General features: G+C 29.5%; 1 protein-coding gene across 1 annotated transcript in view; it reads left to right on the forward strand.

Moving 5' to 3' along the window:
• Positions 1 to 245: 245 nt before the first annotated feature.
• The window catches only part of LOC129972809 (protein jagged-1-like), a 168,238-nt gene continuing 149,566 nt past the window's right edge, over positions 246 to 18,917 (forward strand). Inside the window, exon 1 of the mRNA XM_056087085.1 lies at positions 246 to 1,094. Coding sequence (XP_055943060.1) covers positions 702 to 1,094 — 393 coding nt within the window. The 5' untranslated portion in view covers positions 246 to 701. The remainder of the gene's footprint in view (positions 1,095 to 18,917) is intronic.

Here is an 18,917-nt window from a genome sequence, read left to right on the forward strand (position 1 = left end):
AGTAGAATAAGATCTATAAAGGAACATCTTTTTAGTTACGTCCCCGTACCGCTACCGGTTAAACTGCCGGGCGCTAGCTACCTCCGTTAACCCCGGGTGATTTTCTCGGCGAGTCTCTCCCCTGCTGTGGGCCAATGATTGACGTCCATGATCTCGCGCATGCGCAGAGCACTTTTTGCTTTCCCACCCGCAAGTCCAACTTGGCCTGCTTCGGAGTCTCGGGAGCCAGGGGGAAAAGTCTGACAACTCGCCTCCATGGGTGAAGAAACCATCGTCCAGAAGGAAGAAACTTTTTCATCCTCGCCGCCCAAGTTCGAATTACCGCGCAGGAGTGGCGGGGCTCCTTTTCCCCACGGTCTCTGTTCGTTTAGATGAGTGTCTCTGAGCTATCCTGTGAAGTTCTCAAGACACGGAGAAAAAACAGCCTAGAGAAATCATCCGTCCATACTTTTGCAAAAACAACAGCATCTCGAAACCACATGGAAGTGGTCCAGCGAGTTTAGGAGGAATTTTAACAAGCAAAGCGTGCGTTTTGTTGTTCGTGTTTACTGCTGGCCATCTCTTTGGGAAAGTGTAAAGGAAAAAGGATTATTAATACATCGCGCAACATTTCTGCTTTTGGATTGTCCACCAAAGGATGATGCCTCCACGATGACCCGTGTCTCTGGGGAGGACAAGTCCCTCTACCATGGACAGGATATATGAGGACATCAGCCATCCGGATGGATCTACCGAAAATTAAGATGCATTTGCTGCTAGGAATAGCAGCTTGGGTCCTGTGCACCAACATGTGGGTGTCCGCTACGGGATCTTTCGAACTGGAGGTTCTGGGAATACAAAACACTCGGGGTGAGCTAAGCAACGGCAGTTGCTGTGCCTTACCTGACATTCGTTTGGACAACGGCACCTGTGTAGGGCAGTGCAGGACTTTTTTCAGGCTGTGCCTCAAGGAGTATCAGACAGAAGTGAGCGATACTGGACCCTGTACTTTTGGGAATGTGTCCACTCCCGTTGTGGGAGGAAATTCGTTCTCAATGCATGCCAATCCTCATCATCATGTTGTGCTTAAGTTACCTTTCACATTTCGATGGACGGTAAGTTGAATATTTGATCATTTATACTTCTAGTAAATTCGTTAGTAAATAACAGGGAAGACGACTTTTTGACTATTGTTAACTTTGTTGGATCTCAAATAAAATGGAAGCATGTTATCATTATCTCTAGTTGTACATGATTTTCTACATCTCCTTTGGTATAATAGTGCGCAAGTAATCTTTTTTGTCACTGTGGATAGTATTTTCTTTTGAAATTTGACTCGTAGATCTTTTGAATTTCCTTTCAAAGGCATGGAAATTTGTTTGGAGAAATAGTGAATCAATGTTTTTGTTTATACTGGTTTCTAACTTAAAAATGTATGCAAAATTAGAATGTTACAAATTTTTCGAGTAAAGGATTGAGATTTTTTTCTCTCATTTTGGTCGATTATCTGAAATCGATAGATGTTTTAAGTTGATGAATTGTGTTTAAATTTATTTAATTATTTGCCTTTATATTTCAAAATAATTTTTTATTGAAAAATTGATTAATTCTTGAAATTAAAAATGTTAAGGGTTAAGTTACTATATTCGAATGAAAAGTAAGGAAAGTGAGTAAAATATTACTTAAATACATTATATAAGGTTCCGTATGGAACTAACCGTAATTGGCGTTAGAAAACTTTTTTGTCAATTAAAAAACAAGCGAAAATTTTTTTATTATCCTATTGTGCTAAAGAATCAAATGTTTTCCTTTATAATAATTTTTTATTTAATGCGGACAATAATTATAATCAGAAGAATTTAAATAATTAAAAAAATTTACAGTTTAAAATTTAAAAAAAATATTATTAGAAAAGATTACTGTAGATTCTTATGAGATGTCGCATGTTTAGAGTCAATTCGTGTCTAATATATCCAGTAATGTAACAAAATATACATTGGAATAGCTTTGAATATAAGGATGAAAGATATTCTAAAATTGCAATTTACGCATTGATAAAACTGCAAGAAATTTTGCAATGCTCATAGGAAATTCGTTATATCAATGTCGAGGTGTCGAATGTATTCTGTAAAATTTGCATATTTTCTCCATTTGTTTGATTTTCTTTGTTATAATGGCGCATTACTTCAAATCCCCCCCCCCCCCCCCCTAGTACCATTGCTTTCAACAAAAATGCCATAGTTGTTTATTTTAATCACAAGTTGATGCCTTCGAACCGTGTTTTATTTGGAAGCTAAATTAAAAAAAAAAAAAAGTCGATTGGAAATTGCTTTATTATTATTATTATTTTTTTTTTTTGATGATAGCGTTATATCAAAATGTGAGCAAACACACACGCAAGTAAATAAATAAATGACGAAAGAAGGAGAGAGAGAGAGAGAGAGAGAGAAAATTATTTCATATACTATGAAGATATATTTATGCTTTCTTGTCGAAGAAAAACTAAAAATTAAGATAATTAATATCGAAAAATTAAGGTGAAATAATTTTTTTTTTTTCCGCAGTCGAAAGTTCAATAAAAAAAAAAGTTTAGAATTTCTAGCAGATTTTTTTTTTTTAATGAATTGAGTGAAAATTGAAAATTATACCAAGATTCATATATGAATCAGTTATCTTCGTCATTTCATTTTCTTTTTGAAGACTTTAAAATTTCTGCCTCTTCTGCTGACAGAAAAATAGTAAAATACCATTTATGTATCTTCTCACCACAGCCTCGAAGCATTTGTAACTAACTACATGCGAATTTCCGATTATGAACTGCCTAGAGCCGTTAGACAGAGAGGGCGGCCGCAAGACCTTAAAATAAATTTATTTTCCTAACGCAAATTAAATAAGTTTGTAAAAAATAGCAAATATATGAATGACAAAATATTAGGATAATATTAATATTTTAATAAATAACTGTCCAATTAGCTATTAAAATGCTTATAAAAAATAAATAATAAATGTTTATAAAATTGGGTACCAGGTAATCTGCGATTATAATAGATGAACAAAAACAAATATATTTTCAAAAAAATTAATAAAATAAAATGAAAAAAAAAAAAGATTAATCTAAAATAAAACATTATCATGTCAAAAATGCACTGAAATGCGAAACTGAATTGAACAGAAGAGGGCTGCTATTGTTTACTTCCTAAGATATAAAATTACATAAATACATCACTGTTAATGAAAATTGTATTGATAATATAGTTCTTTTACAGGATGCAAAGCATCGATTACATATCATTTCCCTCTTCTTAATTTCGCAGATTTTCAAATTTAGATTTTTTTTTTTTTTTTTTTTCATTTTTCTTAAGAAAGAAACTTTTCCTTCATTTGATAAATCATAAGAAAACAAACGGAATGTTTTTAATTTAAACGATGGTGATGAACAATGTAAAGAAGTTATATCATCTTCCTTTAAGAACGCATTGGATTTCATTGCGAAACTACTATTTTTTTTCTCCCTCAGAGCACTAGTGAAAAAACAATCATTGAACTTAATTCGTTTCATAAAATCGTACTTAATACTCACAGATAAACAGCACGTAAGACGATAATTAAAGATTTTTTTTCGAAAAAATTAAATGCTTTTCTATTTATAGATAAATAATATAAAATAGAAAAATATAATTAGTGTTCAAGATTTTCCATTTTTCTCATTTTCATGATAAATTTTAATTTTTGAAATATTCAACATATATTGTAGTTTTCTAATACTTTTGCAAAATAAATAAATAATTTGCGATAGGGGCATCAACTTTTTAATATCCGAGATTGCTTTATAAAATTTCGATTATACGTATTTTCATTTATATATTATTTTGTGTCTGTCTGTCCCGTAAAAGATTTTCAAATGATATCTTATTTTATATCTTAAAATTACTATTAAATATATATAGAAAATTAATTATTGACACTATAATTAGATTTTACAACTATAATATAATAACCATTTAACGTAGACACTATATTAATTATAATTATGCTACCCAATATTAACTATAAATCTAAAGCGCATCTTTATATACTTAATTTCACTTAAGTATTTTCACTTCAAGATGAATATTCTAAATAATATTAATTTATATTACCTCTCAGCTAAGAAAACGAAATAACAACAGCTTTTCTCTAATTTTAATGATTTTAAGTTAATAAAGTATTAACAACCTTTAAAAGACCATTTACTAAAGCGAATGAAGGACAACGGAATATTATATATATATGTGTGTGTGTGTCTGTGTGTACTTACTCTTATCCCTTTATTAACCAATTGTATTTAAAAAAATATACTCTTTAAATCATGTTCATCTCTTTATAGTATGAATATTATTCTGTCGATATTCAAAAGATGAAGAAGAGCATAACTCCGATTGGATGCAGTAGAAATCCTCTAAAAGCAGAAATTAAAAATCTTTAATTATTAATTAAATTAGCAAAGTACGTTAATTTTAATTCCCCTCCCCTTTTTCATAGTGCAATTCTGCAACAAAACTTCTCTAATGATGTAAAAATAAAACTGAAATATTTATGGTAAAATAATTCGGTAAATAAATGATTTAGATGTTAAGTAAAATAAATTTACGATTTCTTGAAAAATGCTTAATTCTTTTCATAATTATTGCAACCTCATTTCATATCTAATTATCTGCATTGAGTATTAAATACATTTTATCGTAAATCAGTTACCGCAAAAGAATGAACTAATAAATAAAATTTAAATAAATAAATAAATAATAAATAACTAAATAAAAAAACGTCTTCTTTTTAATGGAGCATATATTATAACACTCGAAAGGAAAATTCTTAATAATTCGCTGCTCTAATTAAAGACTCATTTGCACATGCCGGAACAAAGCGGAAAATGAATTCATATCTCTGCGCTGGAAATTTAATAGCCATAAAATATTATGCTAAAACTCTTTTGAACGTTAGATTGTATTAATTATTATTTTTCAAAGGAGATTGAATTACGAGTTTAAAGGCAATAAAAATCTTTTTCTCCTTCTTTAATAAGCAGACGATAATTTTGTTTCATTTTTTTTTTCTTCCTCTAATGAGAGTCCATTAGTTGAATATTATCAGCTTGTTTATTGTTACTGTTGGAGTCTGCAAATGACAGCCTACCTTTTGATTATCGTTTGCTTACCTAATATGCAGAATGTTTCTTTTTATCTGTCTTGCGCGCTAATGAAGAACTTATTTAATACCGGTTTCTGTCTCTCTGCTAGTAAATCCCTCGATGTTATAGCAAAAAAAGGTAAAGCATTTATGTGTAAATGTTTTGAAGTAGGTTCAAAGATACACATAAAATATAATATGCTTGAAATATGATTCCTTTTTTTTCTTTACCAACAATTTCTAATTAATGTTTTTTTTTTATTTGAATGAATAATTTAACAGCACATTTTATTTGATTTCATTTTTAATTCTTTTGTTACTGGAAGTTTGTAATGGAACTAAGCATGGAATATAAATTCTCTTGTATTGTAAACAATTTATTTTTCTTCCAAAGTGTGACTTTGTTTGCTTTTGATAAATTTTATTGCCATTTTCAGGATTACGATATTTCCAAAATTAATTTCTTTTTCATTAGTTAATGTTTGTTTTCATGTATTTTTTCTGCATCCTTGGTCAGCAAATCCTAAATTTTAAAAATTTAATTTTTATTTTCTAGCCCTTATGATCTTTTTCTCAGTTTGAAAAGGGCATTCAGGGCTTCAGTAGCGATTGGTGTGTTAAGGTTATTGTAATTAATTTTTTTATATTGTAATTAACAACTGGGGTTAATATTAATGACAATCAGCTTTGAAATATCTTTAATATTAATAATTACCAGTTATTATTAATATTAATCGCAGTTATCATTAATAGTAATAGCAAAATAATACTGACATAACAACTTAAGAAAATCAATGTTTTTCAGCCCCAGTCTCCTACACTAAGCCGGCTTCTCTGATTAAGATTAAAAGTTTCTCTGATTAAGATTCTGATTAAGATGTTTATTTCAAAAGCAATCATACTTGTGACATCAGATGTTCCAACTCATTTTTTGAAGGAAATCGTGGCTCAATTTACGTTCAATTTATTGAACAACAGTGACAAAAAATGTGCTCATTTTTTATTTTTAAATTTGTAACAACTGAACTTTTTTCAATGTTATTTTCTTAAATACAGTTGCTAATTAAAACTTAGTTATGCATTTTATGGAACGCGGAGTTGATCTCCTAGGGGTCCGATTGGAATTTTATCGCCGCAGTGCACTTGAATTTAGACCTTACTTCATCCGACAGTTAATTAAAGTCTGAATTCTTCATTTGGAATTTTTTAAATTATTCTTTCAGGTTTTTTTAAAATATTTTTACATGTAAAATTAGCAAGTTAATACCTCAGGAATTTAGAACATAACTCAAATGTATGATTGAATCAACTCACGATCCGTATAATAAGCATAAAGTAATTAGATAGATATTTAAATTTTGAATTGTAAATGATTTAGGAATGATTATTTTTAATTCTGTGATTAAAATAAAATAAAATTTAGATCATTTATAAAGGATTCTTATGCTGTATCTCTAACTCATGAATAGGAAAATGTTGTTCGTTTATTAAAAAAAAAAAAAAAATCGATTAAGTCTTCTTTACCTAAAGTATGATTGTTGTTGAAAAAAAATAATTTACACAAAAACGTATTGAGGAAGGATTTTCTGTTGCAAAATATTAAATATTATGAACTGATATATCAATTGTACCTTTAACACCGAATTTCTTATTTAAAATTTAAAAAGTAATTCAAATAACAAATAAATATATACTTAACAATCAGTTTTTACGGTGCTTGAAAATTCGGTTATTCTGTCATGTGAAATGGTACATGGTCTTACAACTAATTTTACGTCCGAAACGAATAAAGACTGAATAAATCATATGAGTAAATTGGGTTGTAAAAGGAACTATTTCTGTATTAAATAATTTTCATTTATATTTTTTTTTATATTGTAAACATTTAACGCACTATGTAACCTCTTTTTTATTTCCGAAAACTTTGTAGAATTTCGGTTGTACTTTCATATTATTTTATGAATTCGCTAGCGCTCTTATTCTATTAATATGCTTATTTTTATTATTTATTGTGGTAAGATGCATGAACAATTTATAAATCAAATCTTAAAACTTAAACTATGAAGTAATTTTTGTTAGTCAGTTGCTTCCGAAAAAAAGAAACTAATTGATGCAATGCAATAATAAAATTAAAAAATGAAATTTTAAAACTCAATTTTCTTCCATTGACGAATTTATTTTTATTATTATTTTGAATTAAAAAGAAGAAACCGCTAAATATTCCTTGTACCGATATCCCATTAATATAAGAGAAGATAGTGAATTTTAATTTTAAAGAAATGGAAAGTTCTCCGATAACTTTTATTTCTGATAAGTAGAATGCGATATGATAAATTTGTTATATTTTATTACGTATGCGTAGACAATCAGATAACATTATTGGCAGAATAAATATCCAAAGTGTCATATACAGAATATGTTTTAGATGCACTCGTATTTTTCAGTTTGAAACGCTTGCGTTTATGATTGCTTATTTAAAAGAAATGTGATTAACTTTCTAGGGTATTCCCTTTCATGCATTAACAATCTTTCGCATATATAAATAGTTACTGAAGTTATTTTTTAATTTTTTTGTTGAAAATCTGCTTTTGTTCTTCAAGTTTAAAATTCTTTGTATTTTATTTAACAACAAACCATGTTGAAATAAATATTACACAGGGCTAACTGTAAATTTTATGTTAATAAACATTTTAATTTGTTATCTTGATAGATGTAGGATAACGCCACCTTATGATTTCATTTTTCATTTTTTTCATTAATTTGACTATAAAACGGCTCTATTCTACAAGTGTTTCACTATATAATGTAGGCACAACATTCACTTGGCACATCCTCGCTTTGATATTGTGTGGATGATTGGAAAGAGGGCTACCGGCTAAAATTTTGTCTTTATTCATAATACTGAGGTCCGCCCCAAAATTGTCCTCATGGAACTTTAAAAGGGAACTTTCTAACTAAATTAACATAAATAAGTAATGTTTCATAAAAACGCCTTTAAAAGCGTTTGTGACCAAGCGGTTATATTTATTTCAAACAATATACAAAATTGTCTTTAATTTATTTTATACAACAACAAAATTGTCATTTTATTGTGCAAGCGTCATTTAGGAACACGCTATATAATTCAATAGAATGTTATAGTTTGATCCTTCCGCATTTGTATACAAATAGATGGAAAAAAAGGTATCGGAACAGCTTTATTATTATTTTTTTCCCCATATGAAAACCAATCACTATCTCTATAAATGATAAAGACGAATATGATCTTGTTTTTGTGTGGTGTCGTTCTACAGACCAAATCGTTTGATTTATAGCTATCAAATATGAAACAAACTTTTAAAGAAAAAAATGTGCATCTTGGCGATAGCTTATTAAAATTTTAGTTAATTAAAAATGTAAGTAAAATTTCAACATTTTTTTCCATCAGTATTTTCGAAAATATTATAGCTTAAAACTGATTTTTGCGCTATTGTAAAAATTTAACTTTTTTTTTTTTTTGCGTAATTTTAAACGTTAGATTTCAGTGTTGAACTGAAATTCAAAGCATTTTCAATTTTCTGCTAAATATTTCATTGATGGCTAAAGTGAAAGGATTCTCTTGTGTAGTTTACCTGAATAAAAAGAAAGTGAAGTTACATTATCGGGAAAATTAAAGGGATCTGGTATTTATGTATTAATAGTGTCATGATGTTATGGGATTTGACTCTGTTAGGATGGTTCATATACAAGGCTATTAAAATGACACGGCTTGGTATCTGTCTTAATTTGATATTAAATATTTTCTCGGGAGATAATAAACATTGAATTACACATAAATGTTTTAATTGAAATAAAATAAAACCAAGAATCAATGGGTCGCCAAAGGACGCTAATAAAAATTAGTATAACCCAGTAATATAATAAAATTTTTATAAAATTATGTTTTGACTGCTTTTTATTAATTTCTTGAACTTCCTCGTTTTAGCATCCCGTTTTAATATTTACAAAATGGTATACTAAATCTAAATTGTCTTAAATTATCTATAAAATATTCTATACTTTTATAATGTCATTATTTGTGTAAAATTAAATAAAATTGCAATTTACAAATATCGCATCGAATCAAATATCTGTTTAATATCGAAAGATAGTGCATGATGCGGAACCAACCGCAATTATGAAACATTCCCTATTTCAACGCTCAGATGCCTCTCGTGATTCTGTAGAGACTTACTTGGTGATTAAGCGTCTGTTTGCTAGCTTCTCAACACAATGTAGCGAATGGAAAGAAATTAATTTTGTATTATTACTTATTCAAATAACTCACAGCTGGAAATCTTAGGTAAAATAATTGAACAATGGGGAAAAAGACATAATGCAACGGATTGATGCCATTGACAAGTCCATCAATTGAAATAATTTAGAAGGGAAAATCGTATTTATTTAACTTGCCATGAAAAAACATTTATTTCTGTACTTGTTTTAATATCTTCATTTAAGAATCTTCGATAATTGTTTTATCATTTAACAACTGTAAGCGGTCATCTGTTTTTTTGTTTTTTTTCGTTGCTTTGTTTTACCAGCTAAGAAAAAAAAATAATGACCTTCCAAGAACAAATTTTGATTCTTTTTAATTTGTCTGAAGAGGATGAATGCTGTATTTGTTTAAAAAAGGAATCTTTTTTTTAATCTGTATTGTTTAGTTTTCTTAAGCGCGTTTTTTTTTTTCCGATGGAAAATTGTTTAATAAATTCCCTATTTTTAAAGTGATAAAAGATATTAACTTGAAAAAAGAGAACTGTAAAATATATTTATTTTTTTTAAACTGTAAAAAAAAAAAAAAAAAAAAAAAAAAACTTTGCTTTGTGTAAAATTTAAGTTTATAACTTCGATGATTTTAATCCTGGATAGTTACGATTCGCTATCGTTTCTGGTTATAAAGTTATAATAATAAGCAACTCAATTTTCAATTACAAATCTGCAACCAAAATGAAATGTTTTGGAAACGTTGCATTTTTTTTTTTTTTTTTTAAATAAGAATGTTGGATTAAACGAAAAGTTTTTTTAAAACAGTTTTGATAACCTGACAAAAGCAACTACTTTTTGAAATTAAACTATGCCTCGTATATTTTTGATTATTTATAAAAAAAATGAAGCAACTTTTAAGAATTTGTTTAAATTTATACTTTTTTTTATAAAAACAAGTAAAAAAACAGCCAAGAAAAAATTTAAGTGCCAATCACTTTATATTCTTTTTGGATAATGAGAGCTCTACAATGTTTTAAGCCAAAATTCCTATCCCTGGTCCAATCATACTCATTCTTTGACAGTGTATTCAACCACTGTCTTGAATTTTATGTTTTAATTTGAATTCTATTTTTTAAAGCTATATTTGTGTCAAAGGACGAAATTCTTATTTCGACCCATAATATATAATAATATACTTACCAGTTTAGACACAATTTGTACATCAATTAAATAGATATCATTGAAAAGATTTAAAAAAAAATAGTGTAAATATTAATTTTGGGCAGGAATATTTTCAGATGTTATCGCAAAAAAACGCAGAATCCTGTTTAATATTCGAATAATAAAAATTCTAACTGAAATTACCCCCCCCCCCCACCAAAAAAAAAAGCCTTCTCCGAGCTGCATCCTCTATCTATGGCAAATTTGATAGTTCTAGATCAAACGGTCTTCAATTTAGAGCACCAGTGCACACATACCGAAACATATACACATGCCTTCTTTGCTATTTTCTGAAGAATGATTGCGAGCATGTTTTATACTTCATTTTTTTTTTTCTACTTTCATCTTTTATCACTTCACTTCAGATAATTAGAAATCCGAACAATCTTAGATAAACTCTACTGGATTTGAGTAGAAAATAACTGAACAATAAATCAAATAGATTCATTAATCTTAACCAATACCAGAAGGCAAGTATTAAAGAAAAAATAAAATCGTTCTTCGATACCTGTTAAACAATGTTTCTCTACCTTGTCACGCGAATCATATTAGACAGCTAACACAAAATATCATTTTTGTGCCACAATTCACTTGAGACGAAAACCGAGCGGTAAATCAATGAACCACACTGGCAGGATGCAATTTAAATCTTCTGGTAGCACCAGCCAAAGATTCAGGGAAGAATAAAGAATAGGGTAAAGAGAAGAAAAAAGAAGACGGTGGAGTTAAGAAGAAGAAAAAAGAAAGAAAAAAAAAGTGGTTTATAGAAAGAAAAATTCCATCACGGCCTGGCCGGGCTTTGTGTAATTATAGCCATTGGGACCTGCACCAAGATTTATAACGTTTCCTCCTGAAGTTGCGAAACATGACTTTAGGTGATTAAAATACCTCGTAGGCTGGTTTTATTTTTTATTTTTCTGGAGCTGTGTGCTTCTCAAAAACTTAAATAATTTTCATTTGGACTCGCAAGCCGTGATCACTGGAAGGTGAACTGAATGCGTTTGCCAACTCCTTTCCCTTTGTTAAATTTTTATCGCTAAGTGGCCAATTTGGTCTCCGAAATTATACCTAATTGATTGAACGGTTATTAAACTTTTCTTCATAGCACGTGCTTGGGAAAAATTTGAGCTGGAATGACTGTTGGAAATATCGCATCATGGGGAGTGAGGATCTCAGCATTTTCTGGTGGAACTTTGGTTTGATGTGGTTTTATTTATTTTTTTTTTTTTTATTTACTTAGAATATTCGGCTGTAATGGAGGATACTTCTGCTGCAAGCGTTAATGCTGATTGCGTGACTACTGCGCATGCAAATAAATTTCGGATCAAATTGAAGCTGGATCTCGTATAACCATTATGCAGTTCCTTCTCCATTTCATTACCTTTTATCGCGAATATGTTGCTCAGAATTTATTTAACCATCTAATTTGAATAATTCGACTATTTAACCTGTCTCGAAATGTGCCTTAATTAGCCAACATATCAATAACTAGGCTGTCTAGTCTTATAGTGTATTATATACTAAGCGCCTTTGGCGACAAGCTGATTCGCTAGGGATATAGGTTATAATCCATTTCAGTTCAATCTTTTAGATATAACTTTATGTCCATAATTCTGCCAAATTGTTATTTGTCATATATTCTGTTCATTATATGCACGAGAATTTCCAATGGCGAGCAGTCCCCAAGATATGAAGTGTTAAAAAGAAACTTAAATATAAGGTTCATCCATTTTCTAAATTTTGATTAATTGTAATTTCACTTTTTCATTCGTTTTGTATGCTACAATGATATTAAATAGAATACTTTTTTCTTAGCTTTCAACAATCGATAGGTGGCAATGAGTTTAGTTTGTACCATCAACGTTATATACCTTTCAAGAGATTGATTGACATGTAATCGCATTTTAACAAATAATTTTAATTATTACAGATTTAATCCTATTAATACAAACTCCTTAAAATAATTTCAAAGTTTTGTCACGTAAAAGAATAATTAAATTTTGAAATTAAGCATATATAATAAAATTTGTGGAAAATCATACTTTTATAATATATCTGGAGTATTACTATCTTTTTAATTTAATACAACTTATGCGCATGCACAAAAGGTGTAATAAAATAACAATTTAATTAATACGGCTAAATTGTTATTAAGTTTATTACGAATAAATTATTGAATTTAAGATTTTATATCTAAAGAAATTTTATTGTCATCTAACGTACTGATGGCTTGAATCAAGTACAGCATTATTAACTAAACTAATAGAATTTATTTTTTTGGCAAAAAAAAAAAAAAAAAAAAAAAAAAAATTTAAATGGAATGTATTACATTTTTAAAGGAAAATGGATTGATTTCTTAATATTCTTCTTCGTTTCTACTTAAAATTGCATTAAACAATTTTCCCTTTATTGATTTATCAGTTGAAGGAAATACTAGAAGTTATCAGGGCAAAGAAATAATGAATGAAGGAGAAAACATCTAAACTTTAGAAAGGGGGGGGGGAAGACCACCGTTTAACCGCAGATTTTGTCCTTTACTTCGCATATACCAATTATTTTATCATAACAGACATTAAGAATGAATTTAATAACAGAACATGTAAATATGCCGGCGTCCTGGCATAGGGGTAGCGCAACTTCCCCGTGATCTGGGAGTCCCGCGTTCGGGTATGGTTGTTCTTCAATTATGTTCTGTCTGTGAGGTGTGTGAATGTGCCCCACTGTAAAAAGGGGTTGTACAAGCGAATGTGTGTGTGTCATCTTCCTATGAGCTAGAAGTCAGACTTCTGCCTTTGGGTGCTCAGGGGTCTTTACCCTCAGAAGCTACTGCACCCCCTTTCCGTGGTAACGCGGACACGACATCATCACATATAAATATAAAAGAAACATTTAAACGTGGTGCTAAATTTAGATGCGGTAAGGTCATAAACTGTTTGTGATTTAGAGCCCTTTATAAATCCATTTCAATAGCACATTTAGTATATAAGATATTGGCTCGTACAATTTTTTTGCCCCCCCCCCCCACTCCAAGAAAGTGCGGGATCAAAAACCTTTCCAAACTATTTGTGATATGGGACTCTTTATAAATCCATTTAAATAATACATTTAGTATATGAGACACTAGGTCATTCAGATAATTTTTGGCTTCGACAAGAAAGTGGCAAGGGGAGGCTAAGCTATACTTTGCATAATCACGTAAATTTGGTTCTGTTAAAGGTATGTAAATAAATGGAGATTTACCGTGTTTCCAAATCAGTAAACAAACTGCTGCGAATAAAAAATTCATCTTTATTCATAGATTTTTCTTAATTGATTTCAAAGATAAATCTAATACCCATAAAAAAAATAGAGCTGTGTCCAGAATTCGGAAAGCAAATATTATCCAAGTATTAAGAAATCTGGTCGCTTCCTGACGCTTTAATTGCATTGCACTCTCTACTTCGAAGTTCAAATGAAGAGAAAATACAAAAATAAATAACTCTTTAAAGTCTTTGCCATGTGAACGTAATGTTCTCCATTCGGGCGTGCCTCCTATTTGCTCAGGTGGTGCGAATTATAACTTTTTTTTTTGCCCCTCTTTAAAATAGAGAAAGAAATCCATGAGATCGTCTGCCGTTTTTATTTGTTCTGAGAGCTCCTAAACTCAGTCCTTCGATTGTTGCTGTGGCATCTTTACACTCACTTAGCGTGTCGGCACAATAACTTGACAGATTTCGTTCGAAAAAGTGAAGAGAAATGTTTATTTTCACTTTCGCCTCATTAAAGTTTCTTTGCAATTGATCTCGACATCCGTCTCGGGGGCATAAACAGGTAGTCGGAATTTTTCCTTTGGCGGGTGTGTTTCCAAGGTACTTTTTTCCCCCCTCTTTTTTGCTGTTTGGGTAACTTAGGATTGAAATAAATGGCTTCTATTTATTTTTTAATGAGTTACGCAGCCATCAAGTTAAATTACTTGGAGATTTCATTCTGAATTAACAAATTTATCGACGCTTAACAATTTGTTTTTTAAACGAATTCAAATACAGGTTAAGTACAAATGATGGACCCGATTTAAAAAAAAAATCATATTTTCGAAATTACTGTACATATTACAATAAATGATACATAAATTTAAAGAGAAATATGCCAAGTTTTTTTTTTAGTTACAAATGTTCGATGAATCACCTTCTTGTTACACGGCATACATTCAATCTGTAATTCAGTTCGTTCCAAACATTTTGTAACATCACTCTGTCAATGGTTCTGAATGCTGTACAAATGCGTTCTTTAAGTTCTGGCAGTGTTTTCGGCATTGGTGGTACATAAACAATGTCTTGTCTCAATGATTTCTTTTTGTGGAGTTATGTCAAAGATAATATACAAAACAAAATGTTTAGAAAGAACTGGATTACAGATTGGACGCATGCTGTGTAACAAGAAAGTCAAACATCGAACATTTGTAACTGAAAAAAAAAACTTGGCATATTTCTCTTTAAATACATGCATCACTTATTGTAATATGTATAATAGTTTCAAAAATATGATTTTTAAAAATCTGGTTCATCGTTTGTACTCACTCTGTATTTGAATTGTCCTTTATTTAGTCATGTTCTCTTAGGAGAATATTTCGTTTTGTAGTTGCAAATTTATTAATTTTTAACAGTTGTTAAAATGTCTGAACAAGCCTTCATGCAGTCTTGTTATATTAGATTAACAACCAGTTTCAAATTTATAAATTTTTTAATGTTTAACAGTTTTTGCAATGTTTGAATTGTTTTCCCATTAAATTACGTTTAATTAGTTTAATGTTTTGATTTAAAATATGCAAATCGCTTTTAGGAATACACATCGTGAAATATATTAAACACAACATGTGATTCGATGCCTCAATTTCCAGATATCAACAACATTCCAGCAAAAGTTTTTATCTCAACGGGTTGAAACTACAAATGGTAGGTTAGCACACATAGTTGGTCTCCTATCGAAATGTTTAATAACATAGCCAGAATTTTGAGATCCTTCCTAAAATAGTCATTGCTTCCAATACATTCAATTAAGAATTTCTCAGAAAAACCTAATATTATTAGAAGCAGCAGCGAACGTCAGCATCATAGCGAGGGCATGAATTTGAATTGATGATGTTGAATACTTTGAATATTTTTTATTCATTCTTAGCTGCACTAATTCCCTTTGAACTTGCAAAGGAGAGATGCCCCCATATTATTAGTTTCTGCTTATTAACACCTTAACCGTTCTGTCCATGTTTCATACGGGAATCAGATATTATCGTTTTTCAAATAAGTAAAAATTAAATCAGTCTCAAGACACTGTAATTCGATCTGAAATTGTACGTAATCAATAAACGTCACAAGCGTTCAAAACATCCGAAACAGTATGTATCATATAATACGATAACAAAAAATGCGACGTAATTAAGTGGTTAATATCCTATTTTAAAAGAACAAGAGAACTACTACTGGACGTATCTATCAATTGTGAATCATGTTCAAATAACAAGGGTGGTATCTGAGCCAGCAGTTCTTTTCTCTAAATTTCCATATAACACCAGCAATTCATTAATGAAAGCAAGGCTATTAAATGGAACATTTAAACTGATCTTATAGGTAATATGTACAATATCCCTTGTTGTGATTTCTGATGGAGTTAGTGCATTAGTTCATCACTTCTATGCTCATCTGGTGGCGCAAAAGGATTTTATAAATTAATATTACATATTCAATAATAATCGCGAATTATTTAGATTTCGAGAATTATGATACGATGTTCGATTATGATACGATAATTATGCAGGGAATCAATGTCAATTTTGCACTTGCTTTTAGTATCACAATGGGGTGATCAGTTGAAAAACATTCTAGAATACTCCAAAATAAAAATGTTATTCCCCTCCCGTAGTATAAAAATTCTGATCAATAATCAAGGCCATAAACACCATGAGTGCTCAGATTTTTATTTGCAGAGTCCCACATTTCAGCGTCTTGTGCTTCATAATATAGCAAAGATGACCGCAAATGTATTTCAGATGTCTTTTTTCGAACATTTTAAATCAAAATTTGACATGGAACTACAATTTTAATAATAAAATTATTTAATTTTTTTATTTAATTTGTGGCGGGTTTTTTTTAACTAAACAAGTTAGGTGCATGTATATTTTGTCAAATGAATCTATGCACCAAATTTTACTCATCTAGCTCTTTGCTTTTTGTAGTTCCCTTATTCTCAGAAATACAGAATATTTCATTCAAAACTTGATAAAAATCCAAAAATGTAGCTCAAAGCTCTTATACCAAATTTCCTGAATCTAATTCAAGTCTTTCTTGTGTTCTACAAATATGGTTCAAAATTCTTTTACCAATTTAATTGTAATTACTTTAATTTAATTTAGTTCTTTTACCAATTTAATTGTAATTACTTTAATTTAATTTAATTCTTTTACCAATTTAATTGTAATTACTTTAATTTAATTTAATTCCTTTACCAATTTAATCGATCTCATTCAAACCATTACTTGAGTTATCTGTTTAGAGACACAATCATATATAACTCCACAGTGTGTTTTTCAAACTCCAGGAGGTCTGAAATATAACAATTCGTAAAAATCTCGCGGTCAAATTTTTCGCCATGTTTTTTACTTCGTAAAAGAGAAAGTAAAACGATTATTTTATTTAATATTTGGAAGAGAAACATTGGAAATAATTTTATTTCCTTTCTTTCACAGAATTGTTCTCTTGCCTTATTATTCTATAACGCTATTCTTTAAGATCCAACCATATTTTTTTCTCCTGCTGGAACTCGAAAAATGCAAAAATATTTTCTGCAAACCATTTTTAACGATTAAGCGTTTCCTGTACGAATGTTTTCTTTCATCTTCTACCGCCTCTTCATTCTCTCAAGAAAGTAGGATATTTAGCGGTTGTTTACCTTCAGCAGAAAGTTAGGAAATTCAGTTTTAAGTATGAGGTACAGTTTATTAAGACTAAAAACAATCTTTCATTTACTCAATAAATAAATAAGCCATTTTTTTTTTTTTTTTTTTTTTTAGATTCAGTTTCGAAGTCATTAGTTCCGAAATGCTTATTTTTGTTCGCTTGCCTTTATTTAAGTACATTTCATTGAAAATTAGGAAGAAAAATCGATATGTGTTTGTTAGTTTTAGATTTTAATTTTTTTTTTTTTGGTAAAAAATTATATAAATATGCGCTAACGATTGCCAATTATTTTTTCACTTTCTCTGATTCATGAAAGTATAGTAATCATATAGAAAAATAATTATGGTCTTTATTTTTTAATGGACCTCAAGATTTTAATGAATTTCCATGTTCCATACCTCTCAGATAAATAATTTATGAATTATTATCTGTCTGCGAAAATGATAACACAAAACTGTATGGGCTGAATGAATGAAATTTAATAGATAGTCTTCATACAAAAATATTACGGTATGTATCAAAATCAGATAAAAACGTGAGTGTCTCATATACATGTGAATATAAGTATTCAAAACCGCAACAAGTTAGATCGATGGAATTTATTATCTTATCACACAAATTGTAAAAAAAGATCTCGGGATTTGAAAGATTAGACTTTGTAAGAAATTCTTTTAAGATTTGATTTTGCTACAATTTGTCTATTTGTATGACATGAAAGATGTAGGAAAAAAAGAATAAAAGAAAAAAACAAGATAGCTGAATTAAATATGGCACGTGTTTTTGTCTTCAAAATTGTAATTCTGTGTTGAATTTTAGATCTTATCAAACGAAAGCATAGACCCAAGATACATGTTAATTATGCCTTACTGCATTAGGGGGAAAAAAAGTTCATTATTTAATAAATACATTAAAAAGTGAAAGAGAGAACACTAATTATCAATTTAGAGCAATTTTTGAAATTAACCCACGAAAAATTCTTAATATTAGGTTTTAAGTTACATTTTTCGTAAAAGCACTGAATTTTGGTCAGATAACAGGTGAATTTTAATTCCAGGATGAAAAATCTCAAGTTTCAGACCTTAATTATACCAAAGTTCCGTCTGCATTAACCAATTGCACATTAAATCGTTGTACTCCAATGTTTTTGTTCTAGTATTATGTGGTGTAAAAAAAAAAAAAAATTGGTGAAGGATATGCCTGTTTAAATATCATTCTCAAAATTAAGAATTCCTTCCCATTCTAGTCTATATGCAAGTTTAAAACCGGGTGCTAAAATAAATGAAATCATAAAGTGATAATTCAACTTTGTTATGTCTTAAAAATGGGTATGCAATTACTTATTTTGATTTTCGTCTTCTCATGAATAATAATTGTTACTATTTTTATCAGCCTAAT

Source organism: Argiope bruennichi, chromosome 6 (genome assembly GCF_947563725.1).
Source record: "Argiope bruennichi chromosome 6, qqArgBrue1.1, whole genome shotgun sequence".
Lineage (NCBI taxonomy): Eukaryota > Metazoa > Arthropoda > Arachnida > Araneae > Araneidae > Argiope > Argiope bruennichi.